The 21,505-nt window shown below is 50.8% G+C and overlaps 1 protein-coding gene across 1 annotated transcript in view; it reads right to left on the bottom strand.

Moving 5' to 3' along the window:
• SHANK1 (SH3 and multiple ankyrin repeat domains 1) overlaps positions 1-21,505 on the bottom strand; it is a 142,330-nt gene that overhangs the window by 87,902 nt on the left and 32,923 nt on the right. The window contains exons 6-7 of the mRNA XM_085045404.1: positions 5,327-5,484; positions 3,060-3,227 (exon numbers count right to left, since the gene is read on the bottom strand). Of these exons, the coding sequence (XP_084901530.1) occupies positions 3,060-3,227; positions 5,327-5,484 (326 nt within the window). The remainder of the gene's footprint in view (positions 1-3,059; positions 3,228-5,326; positions 5,485-21,505) is intronic.

Here is a 21,505-nt window from a genome sequence, read left to right as displayed (position 1 = left end):
CACAGTGACACAGTGACACAGGGTGACACAATGACACGGTGACAATGCAGTGATGGGATGATGAGGTGACACAGTGACACAGTGACAGGGTGACACAACGACATGGAGACAGTGTGGTGACACAGTGATGGGGTGACACAATGACACAGTGATGGGATGATGAGGTGACACAATGACATGATGACACAGTGACACGGTGACAGTGTCACCTGGTGTATCTCCTGCCAGCCATTCTTGCTGGAAGTGCCGATGTGACACAGTGACAATGACACAGTGTGATGTGATGATGCAATGATGAGGTCACAGGGTGATGGGATGATGAGGTGACATGGTGACACAGTGACACAGTGACACCTGGTGAATCTCCTGCCAGCTATTCTCATCGGCCATGCCGATGTGACACAGTGACATGGGGTGACAAAATGACAATGTCATGATGCAATGATGAGGTCACAGTGTGATGGGATGATGAGGTGACATGGTGACACAGTGATACAATGACACGGTGACACGGTGTCACGTGGTGAATCTCCTGCCAGCCGTTCTCATCAGCTGTCCTGATGTGACACAGTGACACAGGGTGACACAATGACACAGTGACAATGCAGTGATGGGATGATAAGGTGACACAGTGACAGGGTGACACAATGGCACTGTGACAATGTGGTGATGCAGTGATGGGGTGACACAGTGACACAGTGATGGGATGATGAGGTGACACAGTGACACGGTGACACAATGACACGATGTCCCTGTCCCTGTCACCTGGTGGATCTCCTGCCAGACATTCTCATTGGCAGTGCCGATGTGACACAGTGACACAGGGTGACACAATGACACAGTGACAATGCAGTGATGGGATGATAAGGTGACACAGTGACAGGGTGACACAATGACATGGTGACAATGTGGTGATGCAGTGATGGGGTGACACAGTGACACAGTGATGGGATGATGAGGTGACACAGTGACACGGTGACACAATGACACGATGTCCCTGTCCCTGTCACCTGGTGGATCTCCTGCCAGACATTCTCATTGGCAGTGCCGATGTGACACAGTGACACAGGGTGACACAATGACACAGTGACAATGCAGTGATGGGAAGATAAGGTGACACAGTGACACAGTGTGACACAATGACATGGTGACAGTGTGGTGATGCAGTGATGGGGTGACACAGTGACACAGTGATGGGATGAGGAGGTGACACAGTGACACGGTGACACAATGACACGATGTCCCTGTCACCTGGTGAATCTCCTGCCACCTGTTCTCATCAGCTGTCCTGATGTGACAGTGTGACAGTGACACAGTGTGTCAATGACACAGTGTGATGGGATGACGCAATGATGGAGTCACATAGTGATGGGATGATGAGGTGACACACTGTCGAGGTGACACACTGTCACGGTGACACAGTGTCACCTGGTGTATCTCCTGCCACCTGTTCTCATTGGCCATCCTGATGTGACACGGTGTGACAGTGACATGGGGTGATAATGGGTTGATGCAATGATGAGGTCATACAACGATGAGGTCACACAGTGACACAGTGACAGGATGATGAGGTGACACAGTGACACAGTGACACAATGTCACCTGGTGAATCTCCTGCTACCCATTCTCATTTGCTGTCCCGGTGTGACACAGTGTGACAATGACATGGGCTGATAACAGGTTGATGCAGTGACACAGTGATGGGATGATGGGGTGACAGTGTGACACAGTGACACAGTGACACAGTGACACGCTGTCCCTGTCCCTGTCACCTGGTGTATCTCCTGCCACCCGTTCTCGTCGGCCATCCCGATGTGACACAGTGACATGGGGTGACACAATGACAATGTGATGATGCAATGATGAGGTCACAGGGTGATGAGGTGACACGGTGACACAATGACACGCTGTCCCTGTCACCTGGTGTATCTCCTGCCACCCGTTCTCGTCAGCTGTCCCAATGTGACACAGGGGGACAATGACATGGAGTGATAACGGGTTGATGCAGTAACAGTGTGACGGGATGATGGGGTGATGGGGTGGCAGTGTGACACAGTGACACAGTGACACAGTGACATGCTGTCCCTGTCACCTGGTGTATCTCCTGCCACCCGTTCTCATCGGCGGTGCCGATGTGACACAGGGTGACACAATGACAATGTGATGATGCAATGATAGAGTCACACAGTGATGGGATGTTGAGGAGACACAGTGACACAGTGACACAGTGACATGCTGTCCCTGTCACCTGGTGTATCTCCTGCCACCCGTTCTCGTTGGCCGTGCCGATGTGACACAGGGTGACAATGACACAGCGTGATGGGATGATGCAATGATGGAGTCACACAGTGATGGGATGATGAGGTGACACGGTGACACAGTGACACAGTGACAGGGTGACACAATGTCACCTGGTGTATCTCCTGCCAGCCGTTCTCGTCAACCGTCCCGATGTGACACAGTGACATGGGGTGACAGTGAGGTGATACAATGATGGGATCACAGGATGATGAGGTGACACAGTGACAGAGCAATGGGATGATGAGGTGACACAATGACACACTGTCCCTGTCCCTGTCACCTGGTGTATCTCCTGCCACCCGTTCTCGTCAGCCATCCCGATGTGACACAGTGACACAGGGTGACACAATGACACGGTGACAATGTGGTGATGCAGTGATGGAGTCACACAGTGATGGGATGATGAGCTGACACAGTGACGTGATGTCCCTGTCCCTGTCACCTGGTGTATCTCCTGCCACCCGTTCTCGTTGGCTGTCCTGATGTGACACAGTGACATTGGGTGACAGTGAGGTGATACAATGATGGGATCACAGGATGATGAGGTCACACAGTGATGGGATGATGGGGTGACACAGTGACAGGGTGACACAATGTCACCTGGTGGATCTCCTGCCACCCGTTCTCGTCGGCTGTCCCGATGTGACACAGGGGGACAATGACATGGGGTGATAACGGGTTGATGCAGTAACACAGTGATGGGATGATGGGATGATGAGGTGACACAGTGACACAGTGACACAGTGACACAATGTCACCTGGTGTATCTCCTGCCAGCCGTTCTCGTCGGCTGTCCCGATGTGCGCTCGGTTGTAGAGCAGCAGCTCGCAGCACCGCGGGTCACCTCCCACCATGGCCGTGTGGTACAGAGGGGTCAGCCCACGCCGGTCCTTGTAGTTCGGGGAGCCGCCCAGGTCCAGCAGCGCCTGGGGACACGGGGGACAGCATGGTCACCCGCTTGTGACACCCCTGTGACACCCATGGGGTCACTTTGGTTTGGGGACACCGCTGGTCACTTTGGTTTGGGGAACCCCAAGGTCCAGCAGTGCTTGGGGACACAGGGGACAGCCTGGTCACCCGCTTGTGACACCCCTGGGACACCCACTGTGACATCCCTGTGACACCCATGGGGTCACTTTGGTTTGGGGACACCACTAATTACTTTGGTTTAGGAAACCCCAAGGTCCAGCAGCACCTGGGGACACAGGGGACAGCGAGGTCACCCGCTTGTGACACCCCTGGGACATCCCTGTGACACCCACGGGGACACTTTGGTCTGGGGACACCACTGGTCACTTTGGTTCAGGGAACCCCGAGGTCCAGCAGGGCCTGGGGACACAGGGGACAGCGTGGTCACCCGCTTGTGACACCCCTGTGACACCCCTGGGGTCACTTTGGTCTGGGGACACCACTGGTCACTGTGGTTTGGGGACCTGCTGAAGTCCAGCAGCGCCTGGGGACACAGGGGACAGCCCGGTCGCCCGCTCGTGACACCACCGGGACATCCCTGTGACACCCATGGGACATCCCTGGACATGCCCATGGCACCCATGGGGTCACTTTGGTCTGGGGACACCACTGGTCACTTTGGTTCAGGGGACCTGCCGAGGTCCAGCAGGGCCTGGGGACACAGGGGACAGCTTGGTCACCAACTTGTGACACCCCTGGGACATCCCCATGACACCCCCGGGGTCATTTTGGTTTGGGGACACTGCTGGTCACTTTGGTTCAGGGAACCCCAAGGTCCAGCAGCACCTGGGGACACAGGGGACAGCATGGTCACCCGCTTGTGACACCACCGGGACATCCCTGTGACACCCCTGGGGTCACTTTGGTCTGGGGACACTGCTGGTCACTGTGGTTCAGGGAGCCCCAAGGTCCAGCAGCACCTGGGGACACAGGGGACAGCCCGGTCACCCACTTGGGACACCCCTGTGACATCCCTGTGACACCCACGGGGTCACTTTGGTTTGGGGACACCACTGGTTACTTTGGTTTAGGAAAACCCGAGGTCCAGCAGCACCTGGGGACACAGGGGACAGCGTGGTCACCCACTTGGGACACCCTTGTGACATCTCTGTGACACCCATGGGGTCACTTTGGTCTGGGGACACCATGGGGTCACTTTGGTTCGAGGAGACCATGGGTCACTTGGGTTTGGGGACACCACTGGTCACTTGGGTTTGGGGAACCCCAAGGTCCAGCAGGGCCTGGGGACACAGGGGACAGCGTGGTCACCCACTTGTGACACCCCTGTGACACCCCTGGGGTCACTTTGGTCTGGGGACACCACTGGTCACTTTGGTTTGGGGACCCGCTGAGGTCCAGCAGCGCCTGGGGACACAGGGGACAGCCTGGTCACCCGCTCGTGACACCACTGTGACATCCCTGTGACACCCGTGGAGTCACTTTGGTCTGGGGACACCACTGGTCACTTTGGTTTGGGGAAGCCCTGAGGTCCAGCAGGGCCTGGGGACACAGGGGACAGCATGGTCACCCACTTGTGACAGCCCTGGGACACCCTGGGAGTCACTTTGGTTTGGGGACACCGCTGGTGCTCCCTCCCCATGTCCCCCCTGTGCTGTAGGTGTCACCTCCATGTCCCCTCTGTCCTGTGGGTGTCACCCCCGTCTCCCCCCATGTCCCATGGATGTCCCCCTGTGTCCCATGGCTGTCCCTCCGGTGTCCCCATGTCCCCAGGGTGTCTCACCAGCAGCGCGGGGTATCTCCGGGTGCACACGGCCCTGTGCAGAGCTGTCGCTCCATCCCGAGCCACCTCCCCTTGTCACCCCCATGTCCCCACTGTCCCCTAGATGTCCCCATGTCCCCAGGGTGTCTCACCAGCAGCGCGGGGTATCTCCGGGTGCACACGGCCCTGTGCAGAGCTGTCGCTCCGTCCCGAGCCACCTCCCCGTGTCCCATGGCTGTCCCCACGTGTCCCATGGCTGTCCCCACGTGTCCCTCCCGTGTCCCCACGTGTCCCCCACGTGTCCCCAGGTGTCCCCATGTCCCCAGGGTGTCTCACCAGCAGCGCGGGGTATCTCCGGGTGCACACGGCCCTGTGCAGAGCTGTCGCTCCGTCCCGAGCCCGGAAGTCCAGGTGAGCTCCGCCCAGGCACAGCAGCCGGATGATCTCCACCTCACCTGGGCCTTCCCGCTGCGCAGCCAGCGTCAGCGGCGTCTCTGGGGACAGCGGGGACAGCGGGGACATCGGGGGGTATTGGGGACATTGGAGATGTTGGAGACACTGGGGACATTGGGGGGTATGGGAACATTTGGGATTGGGGACATTGGGGACATTGGGGACAGTGGGGACACTGGGGACAGTGGGGACAGTGGGGGGTGTGGAGACATTGGGGACATTGGGGTCATTGGGGACGTTGGGGATATTGGGGATGTTGGGGATGTTGGGGACATCAGGGATATTGGGGGATTGGGGACATTTGGGGCATTGGGGACATTGGGGGGTATAGGGGATAATGGGGACATTTGGGAACATCGGGGCATTGTGGGCATTGGGACATTGGGGACATTTGGGGCATTGGGGACACTAGGGATATTGGGGACATCAGGGATATTGGGGATATTGGGGGCATTGGAGACAGCAGGGACTGTGGGGACATTGGGGACATTGAGGGCATTGGGGACATTGGAGAGATATTGGGGATGTTGGGGATAGTGGGGACATTGGGGATTTTGGGGATATTTGGGACATTGGGGGCCATTGGGGGCACTGGGGATATTGGGGACATCAGGGATATTGGGGACATTGGAGACAGCAGGGACGTTGGGGACGTTGGGGACATTGGGGACATTTGGGACATTGGGGATGTTGGGGACATTGGAGACATATGGGGACATCAGGGATATTGGGGGGATTGGAGAAAAAAGGGACGTTGGGGACATTGGGGGATATTGGAGATATGGGGATATTGGGGACATTGGGGGCATTGGGGGGATTGGGGGGCATAGGGGATAATGGGGACATTTGGGGACATCGGGGCTTTGGGGACATTGGGGATTCTAGGGGGCATTTGGGACATTGGGGATATAGGGACTCTGGGGACATTGGGGCATTGGGGACATTTGGGACATTAGGGACATTCAGGACATTGGGGACACTGGGGGATACAGGAGCTCTGGGGACATTGGGGACAATGTGGGGTGTGGGGGGACAGGAGGGACCCTGAGCTCCACGGGGACACTGGGACACGAGGGGCTCTGGGGACATTGGGGACACCAGGATCAGTTGTGTCCCCAGGGATGGTGTGGGGGTGTCCCCAGGGGTCAGGAGGTGTCCCCAAGGTGTCCCCAGGATGTCCCCAGGTGTCCCCAAGTGTCACTCACCCCCCGAGTCTGAGTCATGGTAGTTGGGGTCAGGGATGTCCCCAGGTGTCCCCAGGGGGTCAGGGATGTCCCCAAATGTCACTCACCCCCCGAGTCAGAGTCATGGTAGTTGGGGTCAGGGATGTCCCCAGGGGGTCAGGGATGTCCCCAAATGTCACTCACTCACCCCCCGAGTCAGAGTCATGGTAGTTGGGGTCAGGGGTGTCCCCAGGGGGTCAGGGATGTCTCCAAGTGTCCCCAAGTGTCACTCACCCCCCGAGTCCGAGTCATGGTAGTTGGGGTCAGGGATGTCCCCAGGTGTCCCCAGGGGGTCAGGGATGTCCCCAAGTGTCCCCAAGTGTCACTCACTCACCCCCCGAGTCCGAGTCATGGTAGTTGGGGTCAGGGATGTCCCCAGGTGTCCCCAGGGGGTCAGGGATGTCCCCAAGCTGTCCCCAGATGTCACTCACCCCCCGAGTCAGAGTCATGGTAGTTGGGGTCAGGGATGTCCCCAGGTGTCCCCAGGGGGTCAGGGACGTCCCCAAGCTGTCCCCAAATGTCACTCACCCCCTGAATCAGAGTCATGGTAGTTGGGGTCCAGCCCCCTCTCCAGCAGCCGCGCCACCTTCTCAGCCGAGCCGTGCTGAACGTAGTCCAGGAACTTCCGCAGACCCGTCTGGGGACACCATGGGGACAGTCAGGGGACATAGGGACAGGGGACAGGAACAGGGGGACAGGGACAGGGGACACGGCAGGGGACATGGGGACATGGGGACAGGGACATGGGACACGGCAGGGGACATGGCAGGGGACATGGGGACACACATCAGGGGATAGGGGACAGGGACAGGGGAACAGCCAGCAGGGGACACGGGACATGCATCAGGGGACCGGGGGACAGTGACAGGGCACAGGGACATGGCAGGGGACATGTCAGGGGACATGGGGACAGGGCAGCAGGGGACATGGGGACACATCAGGGGACACGGCAGGGGACATGGGACAGGGACAGGGGACACATCAGGGGACATGGCAGGGGACATGGGGACACGGCGTGGTCTGGGTGCAGTGGGCGGGGCAAAGGAACAAGGGGCGTGGCCATGGACAAAGGGGCGTGGACCAGAGAAACAAGGGGCGTGGCCAGGGAAGGGGGTGTGTCCAGGGAAACAAGGGGCGTGGCCATGGATTGGGGGCGTGGCCAGGGAGCAGGGGGCGTGGCCATAGAAACAAAGGGTGTGTCCAGGGCCAGGAGGCATGGCCAGAGAAACAAGGGGCGTGGCCATGGATTGGGGGCGTGTCCAGGGAAAATGGGCGTGTCCAGGAGAAGGGGGCTGTCCATGGAAGGGGGCGTGGCCAGGGAGAAGGGGTGTGGCCGGGGATTGGGATGTGGCCAGAGCCAAGGGGCGTGTCCACAGAAACAAGGGGGCGTGGCCAATGATAAGGGGCGTGTCTAAGGATTGGGGGCGTGTCCAGGGAACAGGGGGCGTGTCCAGAGAACAAGGGGCGTGGCTTTGGGGCAGGGGCGTGTTCAAGGATGGGGCGTGGCCAGAGAACAAGGGGCGTGTCCAGAGAAGGAAGGGGGTGTGGCCATAGGAACAAGGGGTGTGTCCAGAGAAACAAGGGGTGTGTCCAGAGCCAGGAGGAGTGGCCAGAGAAACAAGGGGCGTGTCCAGAGAAGGAAGGGGGCGTGTCCCAGTCAAGGGGCATGTCCATAGAAGGGCCTTGGCCAGGGAAAAAAGGGGCGTGTCCAGAGGAAAGGGGGCGTGGCCAGTGAAAGGGCGTGTCCAGGGAGCAGGGGGCGTGTCCAGAGAAGGAAGGGGGCGTGGTTTCGGGTCAGGGGGCGTGTCCAGAGAAGGAAGGGGGCGTGTCCAGGGAGCAGGGGGCGTGTCCAGAGAAGGAAGGGGGCGTGGTCTGGGGCAGGGGGCGTGTCCCACCTTGGTGTGCAGCTTGGCCAGCTGTTTCTCGTCCAGGTTGGTTTGTTTGTACACGCGGGTCTTGTACCGGAACTGGGGGCGGGGTCAGCACCGGGCCACGCCCACCGCGCGGGGACACGCCCCCCGGCCCGGGGGACACGCCCCCGCCCACCCCAGGCCACGCCCAGCCCGTCTGACCACACCCCTGGCCACGCCCACCCAGCCTAATATGGGGTAAAGCTCAGCTCCGCCCCAAATTTAAACCACGCCCACCCACAAAGCCACGCCCACTCCCTGACCACCACCCCCCCCGGCTCTCTAACCCCAAATCTGCTGGTTTTGCCCCAATTCCTGCCCTTGGCCCCACCTGGCGTGCAAACCACGCCCACCTTGGGCCACGCCCACTCTGTAAGCCACGCCCCCTCCCTCTGGCCACGCCCACCCAGCAGCCTTCCAACCCCAAATCCTGAACTTTGAGCCCAAATTCTACCACTTTGCACCCCAAATCCTAAACTTTTCAACCCAAATCCTGAACTTTCACCCCAAATCCTAAACTTTTCAACCAAATTTCACCCCAAATCCACCCCTTTGAAACCCAAATTCCACCACTCTTTAGTCCAAATCCTGAACTTTTCACCCCAAATCCACCACTTTAATCCCAAATCCACCACTTTTCCCCCCAAAATCCACCACTTTTCCCCCCAAATCCTTGACTTTCACCCCAAATCCACCACTTTTAACCCCAATTCCACCACTTTTCACCCCCAATCCACCACTCTTTAGCTCCAAATCCTGAACTTTTCCCCCAATTTCACCACTTTCCACCCAAATCCACCACTTTCCACCCCAAATCCACCACTTTCCACCCCAAATTCACCACTTTTCACCTGAAAATCCCCCACTTTACCCCCAAAATCCATCACTTTTCTCCCCAAATCCAACCCGTTTACCCCAAATCCTTTTCACCCCAAATCCTTGACTTTTCACCCCAAATCCACCACTTTTCACCCCAAACCCACCACTTTTAATCCCAAATCCTAGACTTTTCATCCCAAATCCCCCACTTTTCCCCCAAAACCCACCCCTTTTCACCCCAAATCCACCCTTTTTCACCCCAATTCCACCACTTTTCACCCCAAATCCACCATTTTAAAACCCAAATCCCCCACTTTCCCCCAAATCCCCCCAAATTCTCCCCTCACCCACCTCCAGGTAGGGCACACCCATCCTGATCCTTCCCACCCCAAATCCACCCTTTTTACCCCAAATCCACCCTTTTTCACCCAAAATCCACCACTTTTCACCCCAAATCCTTGACTTTTCACCCCAAATCCCCCACTTTTCACCCCAAACCCACCACTTTTCACCCCAAATCCTAGACTTTTCACCCCAAATCCACCACTTTTCCCCCAAAACCCACCCCTTTTCACCCCAAATCCACCCTTTTTCACCCCAAATCCACCACTTTTCACCCCAAATCTACCATTTTAAAACCCAAATCCCCCACTTTTCCCCCCCAAATTCTCCCCCCCTCGCCCACCTCCAGGTAGGGCACGCCCATCCCTGATCCTTCCCACCCCAAATCCACCCTTTTTACCCCAAATCCACCACTTTTCACCCCAAACCCACCACTTTTAACCCCAAATCCTGACCTTTTTATCCCAAATCCTGAATTTTTAATCCCAAATCCTTGACTTTTCACCCCAAATCCACAACTTTCACCCCAAATCCACCACTTTAATCCCAAATCCACCACTTTTTACAACAAACCCACCCCTTTTCACCCTAAATCCATCACTTTTCAAAACCCAAACCCTCAACTTTTCACCCCAAACCCACCACTTTTAATCCCAAATCCTTGACTTTTCACCCCAAATCCCCACTTCCCCCAAATTCACAACTTTCCCCCCAAATCCACCACTTTTCACAACAAATCCAAAACTTTTAGCCCCAAATCCTTGACTTTCACCCCAAATCCACCACTTTTAACCCCAATGCCACCACTTTTCACCCCCAATCCACCACTCTTTAGCTCCAAATCCTGAACTTTTCCCCCCAATTCCACCACTTTAATCCCAAATCCACCACTTTCCACCCCAAATTCACCACTTTTCACCCGAAAATCCCCCACTTTACCCCCCAAATCCATCACTTTTCTCCCCAAATCCAACCCGTTTACCCCAAATCCAACACTTTTCACCCCAATTCCACCACTTTTCCCCACAAATCCACCCCTTTTAACCCCAATTCCACCACCTTTTCACCCAAAATCCACCACTTTTCACCCAAAATCCACCACTTTTCACCCCAAATCCACCATTTTAAAACCCAAATCCACCACTTTTCTCCCCCAAATTCCCCCAAATTCTCCCCCCTCGCCCACCTCCAGCTAGGGCACGCCCATCCCTGATCCTTCCCACCCCAAATCCACCCTTTTTACCCAAAATCCACCACTTTTCACCCCAAAATCCACCACTTTTCACCCCAAATCCACCACTTTTCACAACAAATCCAAAACTTTTAGCCCCAAATCCTTGACTTCCACCCCAAATCCACCACTTTTAAAACCCAATTCCACCACTCTTCACCCCAAATCCTAAACTTTTCACCCCAAATCCTCCACTTTTCCCCCAAAATCCACCACTTTTCACCCCAAAATCCACCACTTTTCACCCCAATTCCACCACCTTTTCACCCAAAATCCACCACTTTTCACCCCAAATCCACCATTTTAAAACCCAAATCCCCCACTTTTCCCCTCCAAATTCTCCCCCCTCGCCCACCTCCAGGTAGGGCACGCCCATCCCTGATCCTTCCCACCCCAAATCCACCCTTTTTACCCCAAACCCACCACTTTTCACCCCAAACCCACCACTTTTAATCCCAAATCCTTGACTTTTCACCCCAAATCCCCCACTTCCCCCCCAAATTCACAACTTTCCCCCCAAATCCACCACTTTTCACAACAAATCCAAAACTTTTAGCCCCAAATCCTTGACTTTCACCCCAAATCCACCCCTTTTAAAACCCAATTCCACCACTCTTCACCCCAAATCCTAAACTTTTCACCCCAAATCCCCCACTTTAATCCCAAAATCCACCACTTTTCACCCCAAATCCTTGACTTTCACCCCAAATCCACCACTTTTAACCCCAATTCCACCACTTTTCACCCCCAATCCACCACTCTTTAGCTCCAAATCCTGAACTTTTCCCCCCAATTTCACCACTTTCCACCCAAATCCACCACTTTCCACCCCAAATCCACCACTTTCCACCCCAAATTCACCACTTTTCACCTGAAAATCCCCCACTTTACCCCCAAAATCCATCACTTTTCTCCCCAAATCCACCCCGTTTACCCCAAATCCAACACTTTTCACCCCAAATCCTTGACTTTTCACCCCAAATCCACCACTTTTCACCCCAAACCCACCACTTTTAATCCCAAATCCTAGACTTTTCATCCCAAACCCACCACTTTTAACCCCAAATCCTGAACTTTTAATCCCAAATCCTGAACCTTTCACCCCAAATCCACAACTTTCACCCCAAATCCACCACTTTTTACAACAAACCCACCCCTTTTCACCCTAAATCCATCACTTTTCAAAATCCAAACCCTCAACTTTTCACCCCAAACCCACCACTTTTAATCCCAAATCCTTGACTTTTCACCCCAAATCCCCCACTTCCCCCCCAAATTCACAACTTTCCCCCAAATCCACCACTTTTCACAACAAATCCAAAACTTTTAGCCCCAAATCCTTGACTTTCACCCCAAATCCACCCTTTTAAAACCCAATTCCACCACTCTTCACCCCAAATCCTAAACTTTTCACCCCAAATCCCCCACTTTAATCCCAAATCCACCACTTTTCATCCCAATTCCACCACTTTTAACCCCAAATCCACCATTTTAAAACCCAAATCCCCACTTTTCCCCCAAATCCCCCAAATTCTCCCCCTCACCCACCTCCAGGTAGGGCACGCCCATCCCTGATCCTTCCCACCCCAAATCCACCACTTTTCACCCCAAACCCACCACTTTTCACCCCAAACCCACCACTTTTAATCCCAAATCCTTGACTTTTCACCCCAAATCCCCCACTTCCCCCAAATTCACAACTTTCCCCCAAATCCACCACTTTTCACAACAAATCCAAACCTTTTAGCCCCAAATCCTTGACTTTCACCCCAAATCCACCCCTTTTAAAACCCAATTCCACCACTCTTCACCCCAAATCCTAAACTTTTCACCCCAAATCCCCCACTTTTCCCCCAAAATCCACCACTTTTCACCCCAAATCCTTGACTTTCACCCCAAATCCACCACTTTTAACCCCAATTCCACCACCTTTTCACCCCAAATCCTAAACTTTTCACCCCAAATCCACCACTTTAATCCCAAATCCACCACTTTTCATCCCAATTCCACCACCTTTTCACCCCAAATCCACCATTTTAAAACCCAAATCCCCCACTTTTCCCCCCCAAATTCTGCCCCCCTCACCCACCTCCAGGTAGGGCACGCCCTGGTCGAAGCTCTGCGGATAATCCCTCAGGGGTCTCTCCTCATCCAGGAATTTGGCGTCCCTCCCAGCGGCCGCGGGCTGGAAGAGCCCATAGTTGAGTCCATCGTGGAGCCCCTCGGTCAGAGCGCACAGCAGCTGCTGCTTGGCTGCCCACACCGCCGCGCCGGGGTCGAACCGCAGGCACTTCTGGGGGAGAGATTTGGGGGGTCAGGGAGGGGGGAACCCCAAAAAATGAGTCCTGAGTACTCGTGGAGTTGGGGGAAGCCAAAAAATCCTGAGGTTCGGGAGACTTGGGATGGTAGAACACCAAAAATGACCATTGGGAACTCCAAAAAATAACCCTGGGATGAAATTTTGGGGTGGTCAGAGAGGGGAGAACCCCAAAATTTGGGTCCTGAGTACTCGTGGAGTTGGGGAAAACCCAAAAAATCCTGAGATTCGGGAGCCCCAGGATGGTGGAACACCAAAAAACCCAATTGAGACCTTCCAAAAATAGCCCTGGGATGGATTTTTGGGGTGGTCAGAGCAGGAAGAACCCCAAAAATAGATCCTCAGAACCCAAAAAATCCCCAGGTTTGGGAGTCCCGGGATGGGGAGACCCCAAAAAAACCCATTGGGAACTCCTAAAAATAACCCCAGGATGGATTTTTGGGTGGTCAGAGAGGGGGGAACCCCAAAAATGGGTCCTGAGTACTCGTGGGGTTGGGGGAAGCCAAAAAATCCTGAGGTTCGGGAGTGCCGGGATGGTGGAACACCAAAAAACCCACTTGAGATCTTCCAAAAATAGGCCTAGGATGGATTTTTGGGTGGTCAGAGTGGGGAGAACCCCAAAAATGGATCCTCGGAACCCAAAAAATCACCAGGTTTGGGAGTCCCGGGATGGGGAGACCCCAACAAACCCCATTGGGAACTCCTAAAATAACACTGGGATGGATTTTGGGGTCAGAGCAGGAGCAGCTGCTGCTTGGCTGCACTCAGCGCCGCGCCGGGGTCGAACCGCAGGAACTTCTGGGGGGAGAGAGTTGGGGGGTCAGGGAGGGGGGAACCCCAAAAAATGGAGCATCGGAATTTCTGGGGTTGGGAGAATCCAAAAAATCCTGAGATTCGGGAGCCCCAGGATGAGGAGAGCCCAAAAAACCCACTTGAGACCTTCCGAAAATAGCCCTGGGATGGATTTTTGGGTGGTCAGAGTGGGGGGAACCCCAAAATTGGAGCTTCGAGGTGGGGGAAACCCAAAAAATCCCCAGGTTTGGGAGACCTGGGATGGTGGAACACCAAAAAACGCCATTGGGAACTCCAAAAAATAACCCTGGGATGGATTTTTGGGTTTGTCAGAGAGGGGAGAACCCCAAAATTTGGGTCCTGAGTACTCGTGGGGTTGGGGGAAGCCAAAAAATCCCAAGATTCGGGAGTGCTGGGATGGTGGAACACCAAAAAACCCACTTGAGACCTTCCAAAAGTAGCCCTGGGATGGATTTTTGCGGGGTCAGAGAGGAGGAACCCGGAAAATGGATCCCCGCTATTCCTGGATTGGAGAAAACCCAAAAAACCCCGAGGTTTGGGAGCCCTGGGATGGGGAGACCCCAAAAAACCCAACTGAAACTTCCTCAAAATAGCCCTGGGATGAATTTTTTGGGTGGTCAGAGCAGGAAGAACCCCAAAAATGGATCCTCAGAACCCAAAAAATCCCGAGATTTGGGAGCTTTGGGATGGGAAAACACGAATAACCCTATGGGAAACCTTCTAAAATAACATTGGGATGGATTTTTTGGGGAGTCAAAGCAGGGGAAACCCCAAAAATGGATCCTCAGAACCCAAAAAATCCCCAGGTTTGGGAGTCCCAGGATGGGGAGACCCCAAAAAACACCATTGGGAACTCCAAAAAATAACCCCAGGATGGATTTTTGGGGTGGTCAGAGAGGGGGGAACCCCAAAAATGGGTCCTGAGTACTCGTGGAGTTGGGGGAAGCCAAAAAATCCTGAGATTCGGGAGTCTTGGGATGGTAGAACACCAAAAATCACCATTGGGAGCTCCAAAAAATAACCCTGGGATGAAAATTTGGGGTGGTCAGAGAGGGGGGAACCCCAAAATTGGAGCTTCGAGTTGGGGGAAACCCAAAAAATCCCGAGGTTTGGGAGACCTGGGATGGTGGAACACCAAAAAACGCCATTGGGAGCTCCAAAAAATAGCCCTGGGATGGATTTTTGGGGTGGTCAGAGAGGGGAGGACCCCAAAAATTGAGTCCTGAGTACTCGTGGAGTTGGGGAAAACCCAAAAAATCCCAAGATTCGGGAGTCTCGGGATGGTGGAACACCAAAAAACCCACTTGAGACCTTCCAAAAATAGGCCTAGGATGGATTTTTGGGGTGGTCAGAGCGGGGGGAACCCCAAAAATGGATCCTCAGAACCCAAAAAATCCCCAGGTTTGGGAGACCTGGGATGGTGGAACACCAAAAAACGCCATTGGGAGCTCCAAAAAATAGCCCTGGGATGGATTTTTGGGGTGGTCAGAGAGGGGGGAACCCCAAAATTTGCACCCCTGGAATTTCTGGGGTTGGGGGAAGCCAAAAAATCCCGGTGTTCAGAAGCTTTGGGATGGTGGAACCCCAAAAAACCCACTTGAGGCCTTCCAAAAATAGCCCTGGGATGGATTTTTGGGGTGGTCAGAGAGGGGGAACCCCAAAAATGGAGCATTGGAATCACCCCATTTTTGGGGTGTTTTTCCCCATTTTTTTGTGTTTCTCTCCATTTTTTTGGGATTTTTTCAGTCTTTCCCCATTTTTTCTGGTTTTCCCCCATTTTTTTTGGTGTTTTCTCCCGTTTTTTCAGGTTTTCCCCTTTTTTTTGGTGTTTCCCCCTATTTTTTTTGGCTTCTCCCCCATTTTTTTCGAGTGTTCCCCCATTTCTTGGGGGCATTTTCTCCCTTTTTTGGGGCATTTCCCCCATTTTTTTGTGTTTCCTCCCATTTTTTAGGATTCCCTTTTATTTTTTTGGTGTTTTCCCCCATTTTTTCCAGTTTTTCCCCGTTTTTTTTTTTTGTTTTCCCCCATTTTTTCTGGTTTTCCCCCTTTTTTTGGTGTTCCCCCCATTTTTTTTCAGGATTTTTTTCAGTCTTTCCCCATTTTTTTGGTGTTTTTCCCCATTTTTTTTGTGTTTCCCCCCATTTTTGGGGGATTTTTTCAGTCTTTCCCCATTTTTTGGGGATCCTTTTTTCCATTCCCCCATTTTTTGGGGGATTTTCAGTCTTTCCCCATTTTTTCCGGTTCTCCCCCATTTTTTGGGTGTTTTCCCCCATTTTTTCTGGTTTTCTCCCATTTTTTTGAATTCTCGCCACATTTTTTCAGGGATTCCCCCATTTTTGGGTGTGTTTTCCCCATTTTTTTGTGTTTCCCCATTTTTGCCCCATTTTTTGGTGTTTTTCCCCATTTTTTGTGTTTCCCTCCATTTTTGGGGGATTTTTTCAGTCTTTCCCCATTTTTTCTGGTTCTCCCCATTTTTTGGTGTTTTTCCCCATTTTTTCTGGTTTCCCCCCATTTTTTGCCATTTCCCCCATTTTTTTTGTGTTTCCCCCCATTTTTTTGTGATATTTTCAGTCTTTCCCCATTTTTTGGGTGTTTTTCCCCATTTTTTAGTTGTTCTCCCCCCTTTTTTTGAGTTCTCCCCCCATTTTGAACTATTCCCCCCCATTTTTTTTTGGGATTTCCCCCATTTTTTTGAGTTCTCCCCCCTTTTTTTTCCGCTTTTCCCCCATTTTTTGGTGTTTTCCCCTTTTTTTAGGATTCCCCTTTATTTTTTTTGGGTGTTTCCCCCCATTTTTTCTGGTTTTCCTCCGTTTTTTTGGTGTTTTTCCTCCATTTTTTGAGTTCTCCCCCATTTTTTCCCTTCCCCCATTTTTTTGAGTTTCCCCATTTTTGAGTTCTCCCCCATTTTTCTGGTTTTCCCCATTTTTTCGGGTTCCCCCATTTTTTTGAATTCTCGCCACATTTTTTCAGGGATTCCCCCATTTTTTGGGTGTGTTTTCCCCATTTTTTTTGTGTTTCCCCCATTTTTTGCCCCATTTTTTTGGTGTTTTTCCCCATTTTTTTTGTGTTTCCCCCCATTTTTGGGGGGATTTTTTCAGTCTTTCCCCATTTTTTCCAGTTCTCCCCCATTTTTTTGGTGTTTTTCCCCGTTTTTTTTCTGGTTTCCCCCCATTTTTTTGCCATTTCCCCCATTTTTATTGTGTTTCCCCCCATTTTTTCGGTATATTTTCAGTCTTTCCCCATTTCTTGGGTGTTTTTCCCCATTTTCTGGGTGTTCTCCCCCCTTTTTTTGAGTTCTCCCCCATTTTTTTAAGTTCTCTCCCCATTTTTTCTGGTTTTTCCCCATTTTTTTGGTGTTTCCCCCCAATTTTTCAGGATTTTTTCAGTCTTTCCCCATTTTTTGTGTTTCTCCCCATTTTTTTTTGCATTTCCCCCATTTTTTTTAGGATTTTTTCAGTCTTTCCCCATTTTTTTTGTGTTTCCCTCCATTTTTTCAGGATTTTTTCCGCTTTTCCCCCCATTTTTTGGGGATACCCCCCATTTTTTTCCATTCCCCCCATTTTTTGGGGGATTTTTTCAGTCTTTCCCCATTTTTTCTGGTTTTCCCCCATTTTTTTGGTGGTTTTCCCCCATTTTTTTCTGGTTTTCTCCCATTTTTTTGAATTCTCTCCACATTTTTTCAGGGATTCCCCCATTTTTTGGGTGTGTTTTCCCCATTTTTTTCGTGTTTCCCCCATTTTTCTCTGGTTTTCCCCCATTTTTTTGGTGTTTTCTCCCGTTTTTTTCAGGTTTTCCCCTTTTTTTTGGTGTTTCCCCCTGTTTTTTTTAGCTTCTCCCCCATTTTTTTCGAGTGTTCCCCCATTTCTTGGGGGCATTTTCTCCCTTTTTTGGGGCATTTCCCCCATTTTTTTGTGTTTCCCCCCATTTTTTAGGATTCCCTTTTATTTTTTTGGTGTTTTCCCCCATTTTTTCCAGTTTTTCCCCGTTTTTTTTTTTTGTTTTCCCCCATTTTTTCTGGTTTTCCCCCTTTTTTTGGAGTTCCCCCATTTTTTTCAGGATTTTTTCAGTCTTTCCCCATTTATTCTGGTTTTTCCCCCATTTTTTTGTGTTTCCCTCCATTTTTTCGGGATTTTTTCTGCTTTCCCCCATTTTTTTGGGGATACCCCCCATTTTTTTCCATTCCCCCCATTTTTTGGGGGATTTTTTCAGTCTTTCCCCATTTTTTCTGGTTCTCCCCCATTTTTTTGGTGTTTTTCCCCCATTTTTTCTGGTTTTCCCCCATTTTTTTGAATCCTCTCCACATTTTTTCAGGGATTCCCCCATTTTTTGGGTGTGTTTTCCCCATTTTTTTTGTGTTTCCCCCATTTTTTGCCCCATTTTTTTGGTGTTTTTCCCCTTTTTTTTTGTGTTTCCCTCCATTTTTTCAGGATTTTTTTCAGTCTTTCCCCATTTTTTCTGGTTTTCCCCCATTTTTTTGGTGTTTTCTCCCGTTTTTTCAGGTTTTCCCCTTTTTTTTGGTGTTTCCCCCTGTTTTTTTTAGCTTCTCCCCCATTTTTTTCGAGTGTTCCCCCATTTCTTGGGGGCATTTTCTCCCTTTTTTGGGGCATTTCCCCCATTTTTTTGTGTTTCCTCCCATTTTTTAGGATTCTCTTTTATTTTTTTGGTGTTTTCCCCCATTTTTTCCAGTTTTTCCCCGTTTTTTTTTTTTGTTTTCCCCCATTTTTTCTGGTTTTCCCCCTTTTTTTGGTGTTCCCCCCATTTCTTTTCAGGATTTTTTTCAGTCTTTCCCCATTTTTTGGGTGTTTTTCCCCATTTTTTTTGTGTTTCCCTCCATTTTTTCGGGATTTTTTCCACTTTTCCCCCATTTTTTCCAGTTCTCCCCCATTTTTTTGGTGTTTTCCCCCCATTTTTTCTGGTTTCCCCCCATTTTTTTGCCATTTCCCCCATTTTTTTGGTGGTTTTCCCCCATTTTTTCAGGATATTTTCAGTCTTTCCCCATTTCTTGGGTGTTTTTCCCCATTTTCTGGGTGTTCTCCCCCCTTTTTTTGAGTTCTCCCCCATTTTTTTAATTCTCTCCCCATTTTTTCTGGTTTTTCCCCATTTTTTTGGTGTTTCCCCCCAATTTTTCAAGATTTTTTCAGTCTTTCCCCATTTTTTGTGTTTCTCCCCATTTTTTTTTTGCATTTCCCCCATTTTTTTCAGGACTTTATCAGTCTTTCCCCATTTTTTGGGTGTTTTCCCCCATTTTTCCTGTCCTTCCCTATTTTTTTGGGGTGTTTTCCCCATGGTTTTTTTTCCGTTCCCCCATTTTTCAGGATTTTTTCAGTCTTTCCCCCTTTGTTTTTGGTGGTTTTCCCCATTTTTGTTGTGTTCCCCTCCATTTTTTCAGGATTTTTTCCGCTTTCCCCCCATTTTTTGGCTGTTTTCCCCCATTTTTTTTCCATCCCCCCATTTTTTTGGTATTTCCCACTCCCCATCCCCTCCTCTCACCGTCTGGTGCAGGTCGGGGATGCCGATGCGGAACACCATCATGCTGAAGTGAGAATCCTCGGGGCTCTGGGGGGCTCGGGAGGCTCCCCGGCTGCGGGGCACTCCGGGGTTATTTGGATTATTGGGATTATTGGGATTATTGGGATTATTGGGGTTGTTGGGGTTGTTGGGGTTGTTGGGGTTGTTGGGGTTGTTGGGGTTGCTGCCCTCGCGGGAACTCCCCGAATCCGAGTCGCCCTCGGGGTATTCGGAGCCTCGACCCTCCTCCTCCTCGCTGGAGGCCGGGCTGCGCGGCATGACGTCACCATCCCAGGCTGGAGGGGAAAGAGACCAAAATTAGCCCAAAATTAGCCCAAAATAACCCCAAAATCAAAGAAATCACCACTGAAAAAATCCCACAAAATCACCAAGAAATCCCATTAAAATCATTGAAAAAACCACTGAAAAATCACCCTAAAATCACAGAGAAATCATCACCGAAAAATCACAGAGAAATCACCGAAAAATCACCCAAAATCCTCACAGAAAAATCACCCCAAAATCACTGAGAAATCACAGAGAAATAATCACCACAAAATCACTGAGAAATCCCAAAAAAATCATTGAAAAACTGAAATCACAGAGAAATCACTGAAGAATCACTGAGAAATCATCACCGAAAAATCCCACAAAATCACTGAGAAATCCCACTAAAATCATCGAAAAAAACACTGAAAAACCACTGAAAAACCCGAAAAATCACTGAAAAATCACTGAAAAATCATCAAGAAATCACCCAAAATCCTCACAGAGAAATCACCCCAAAATCACAGGGAAATCATCACCGAAAAAATCCCACAAAATCACCGAGAAATCATCAAGAAATCACCGAAAAATCACCCCAAAATCACAGAAAAATCACATCAAAATCCTCACAGAGAAATTAAAAAAAAAAATCACAGAGCTATCGCCCAAAATCACAGATCAAAATCACCCAAAATAACCCAAAATCTCCTCCTCGCTGGAGGCCGGGCTGAGCGGCATGACGTCACCATCCCAGGCTGGGGGACAGAAAAGAACCCAAAATTAGCCCAAAAATCAATGAGAAGTCACCCAAAATCACCCCAAAATCACGGAGAAATCGTCACCGAAAAATCCCACAAAATCACTGAGAAATCATGGGAAAATCACAGAGAAATCACATCAAAATATTCTCCAAAATCACCAAAAAAAATCACCCCAAAATCACCAAGAAGTCACCCAAATTACTCACAGAGAAATCACCCCAAAATCACTGAGAAATCACAGAAAAATCACCCCAAAATCACAGAGAAATCATCACTGAAAAATCCTCCAAAATCACCGAGAAATCCCATTAAAATCATTGAAAAAAACACTGAAAAAATCACAGAAAAATCACTGAAAAGTCACCAAGAAATCACCCAGAAATCACATATCAAAATCACCCCAGAATCACAGAGAAATCATCACCGAAAAATCTCACAAAATCACTGAGAAATCACTGAAAAAACACCGAAAAACTACATCAAAATATCCCACAAAATCACCCCAAAAATCACTGAGCAATCACCCAAAATCACAGAGAAATCACACAGAAATCACCCAAAATCACACAGAAATCACAGAGAAATCATCCCAAAATCACATCAAAATATCTCCCAAAATCACTGTCTTGGATTGATGATATGATAATCCTTTATCCCCTATCGTTGGCTTATATGCCCAAGAAAGAAAAAAAAAAAAAAAAAAAAATGTGGTCCTGTCTCTTTAACTGCACCCAGCCGCAGAGAGAAACGCGGGTTTTTTTGAAAACATTTTCCCCAAGCCTTGCTCCGGGGGAGGATTCGTCGCTCGGCAGAGACTGCGTGCTGGACGGGGGTCGGAGTGAGCTCTGTTCCCGTTTTTTCCATTCTTCTT

Source organism: Lichenostomus cassidix, unplaced genomic scaffold (genome assembly GCF_008360975.1).
Source record: "Lichenostomus cassidix isolate B80296 unplaced genomic scaffold, HeHo_3.0 HiC_scaffold_38, whole genome shotgun sequence".
Taxonomy (NCBI): Eukaryota; Metazoa; Chordata; class Aves; order Passeriformes; family Meliphagidae; genus Lichenostomus; species Lichenostomus cassidix.
The sequence above is the reverse complement of the archived record's forward strand: the minus strand, read 5'-3'. Positions and strand labels throughout refer to the sequence as shown.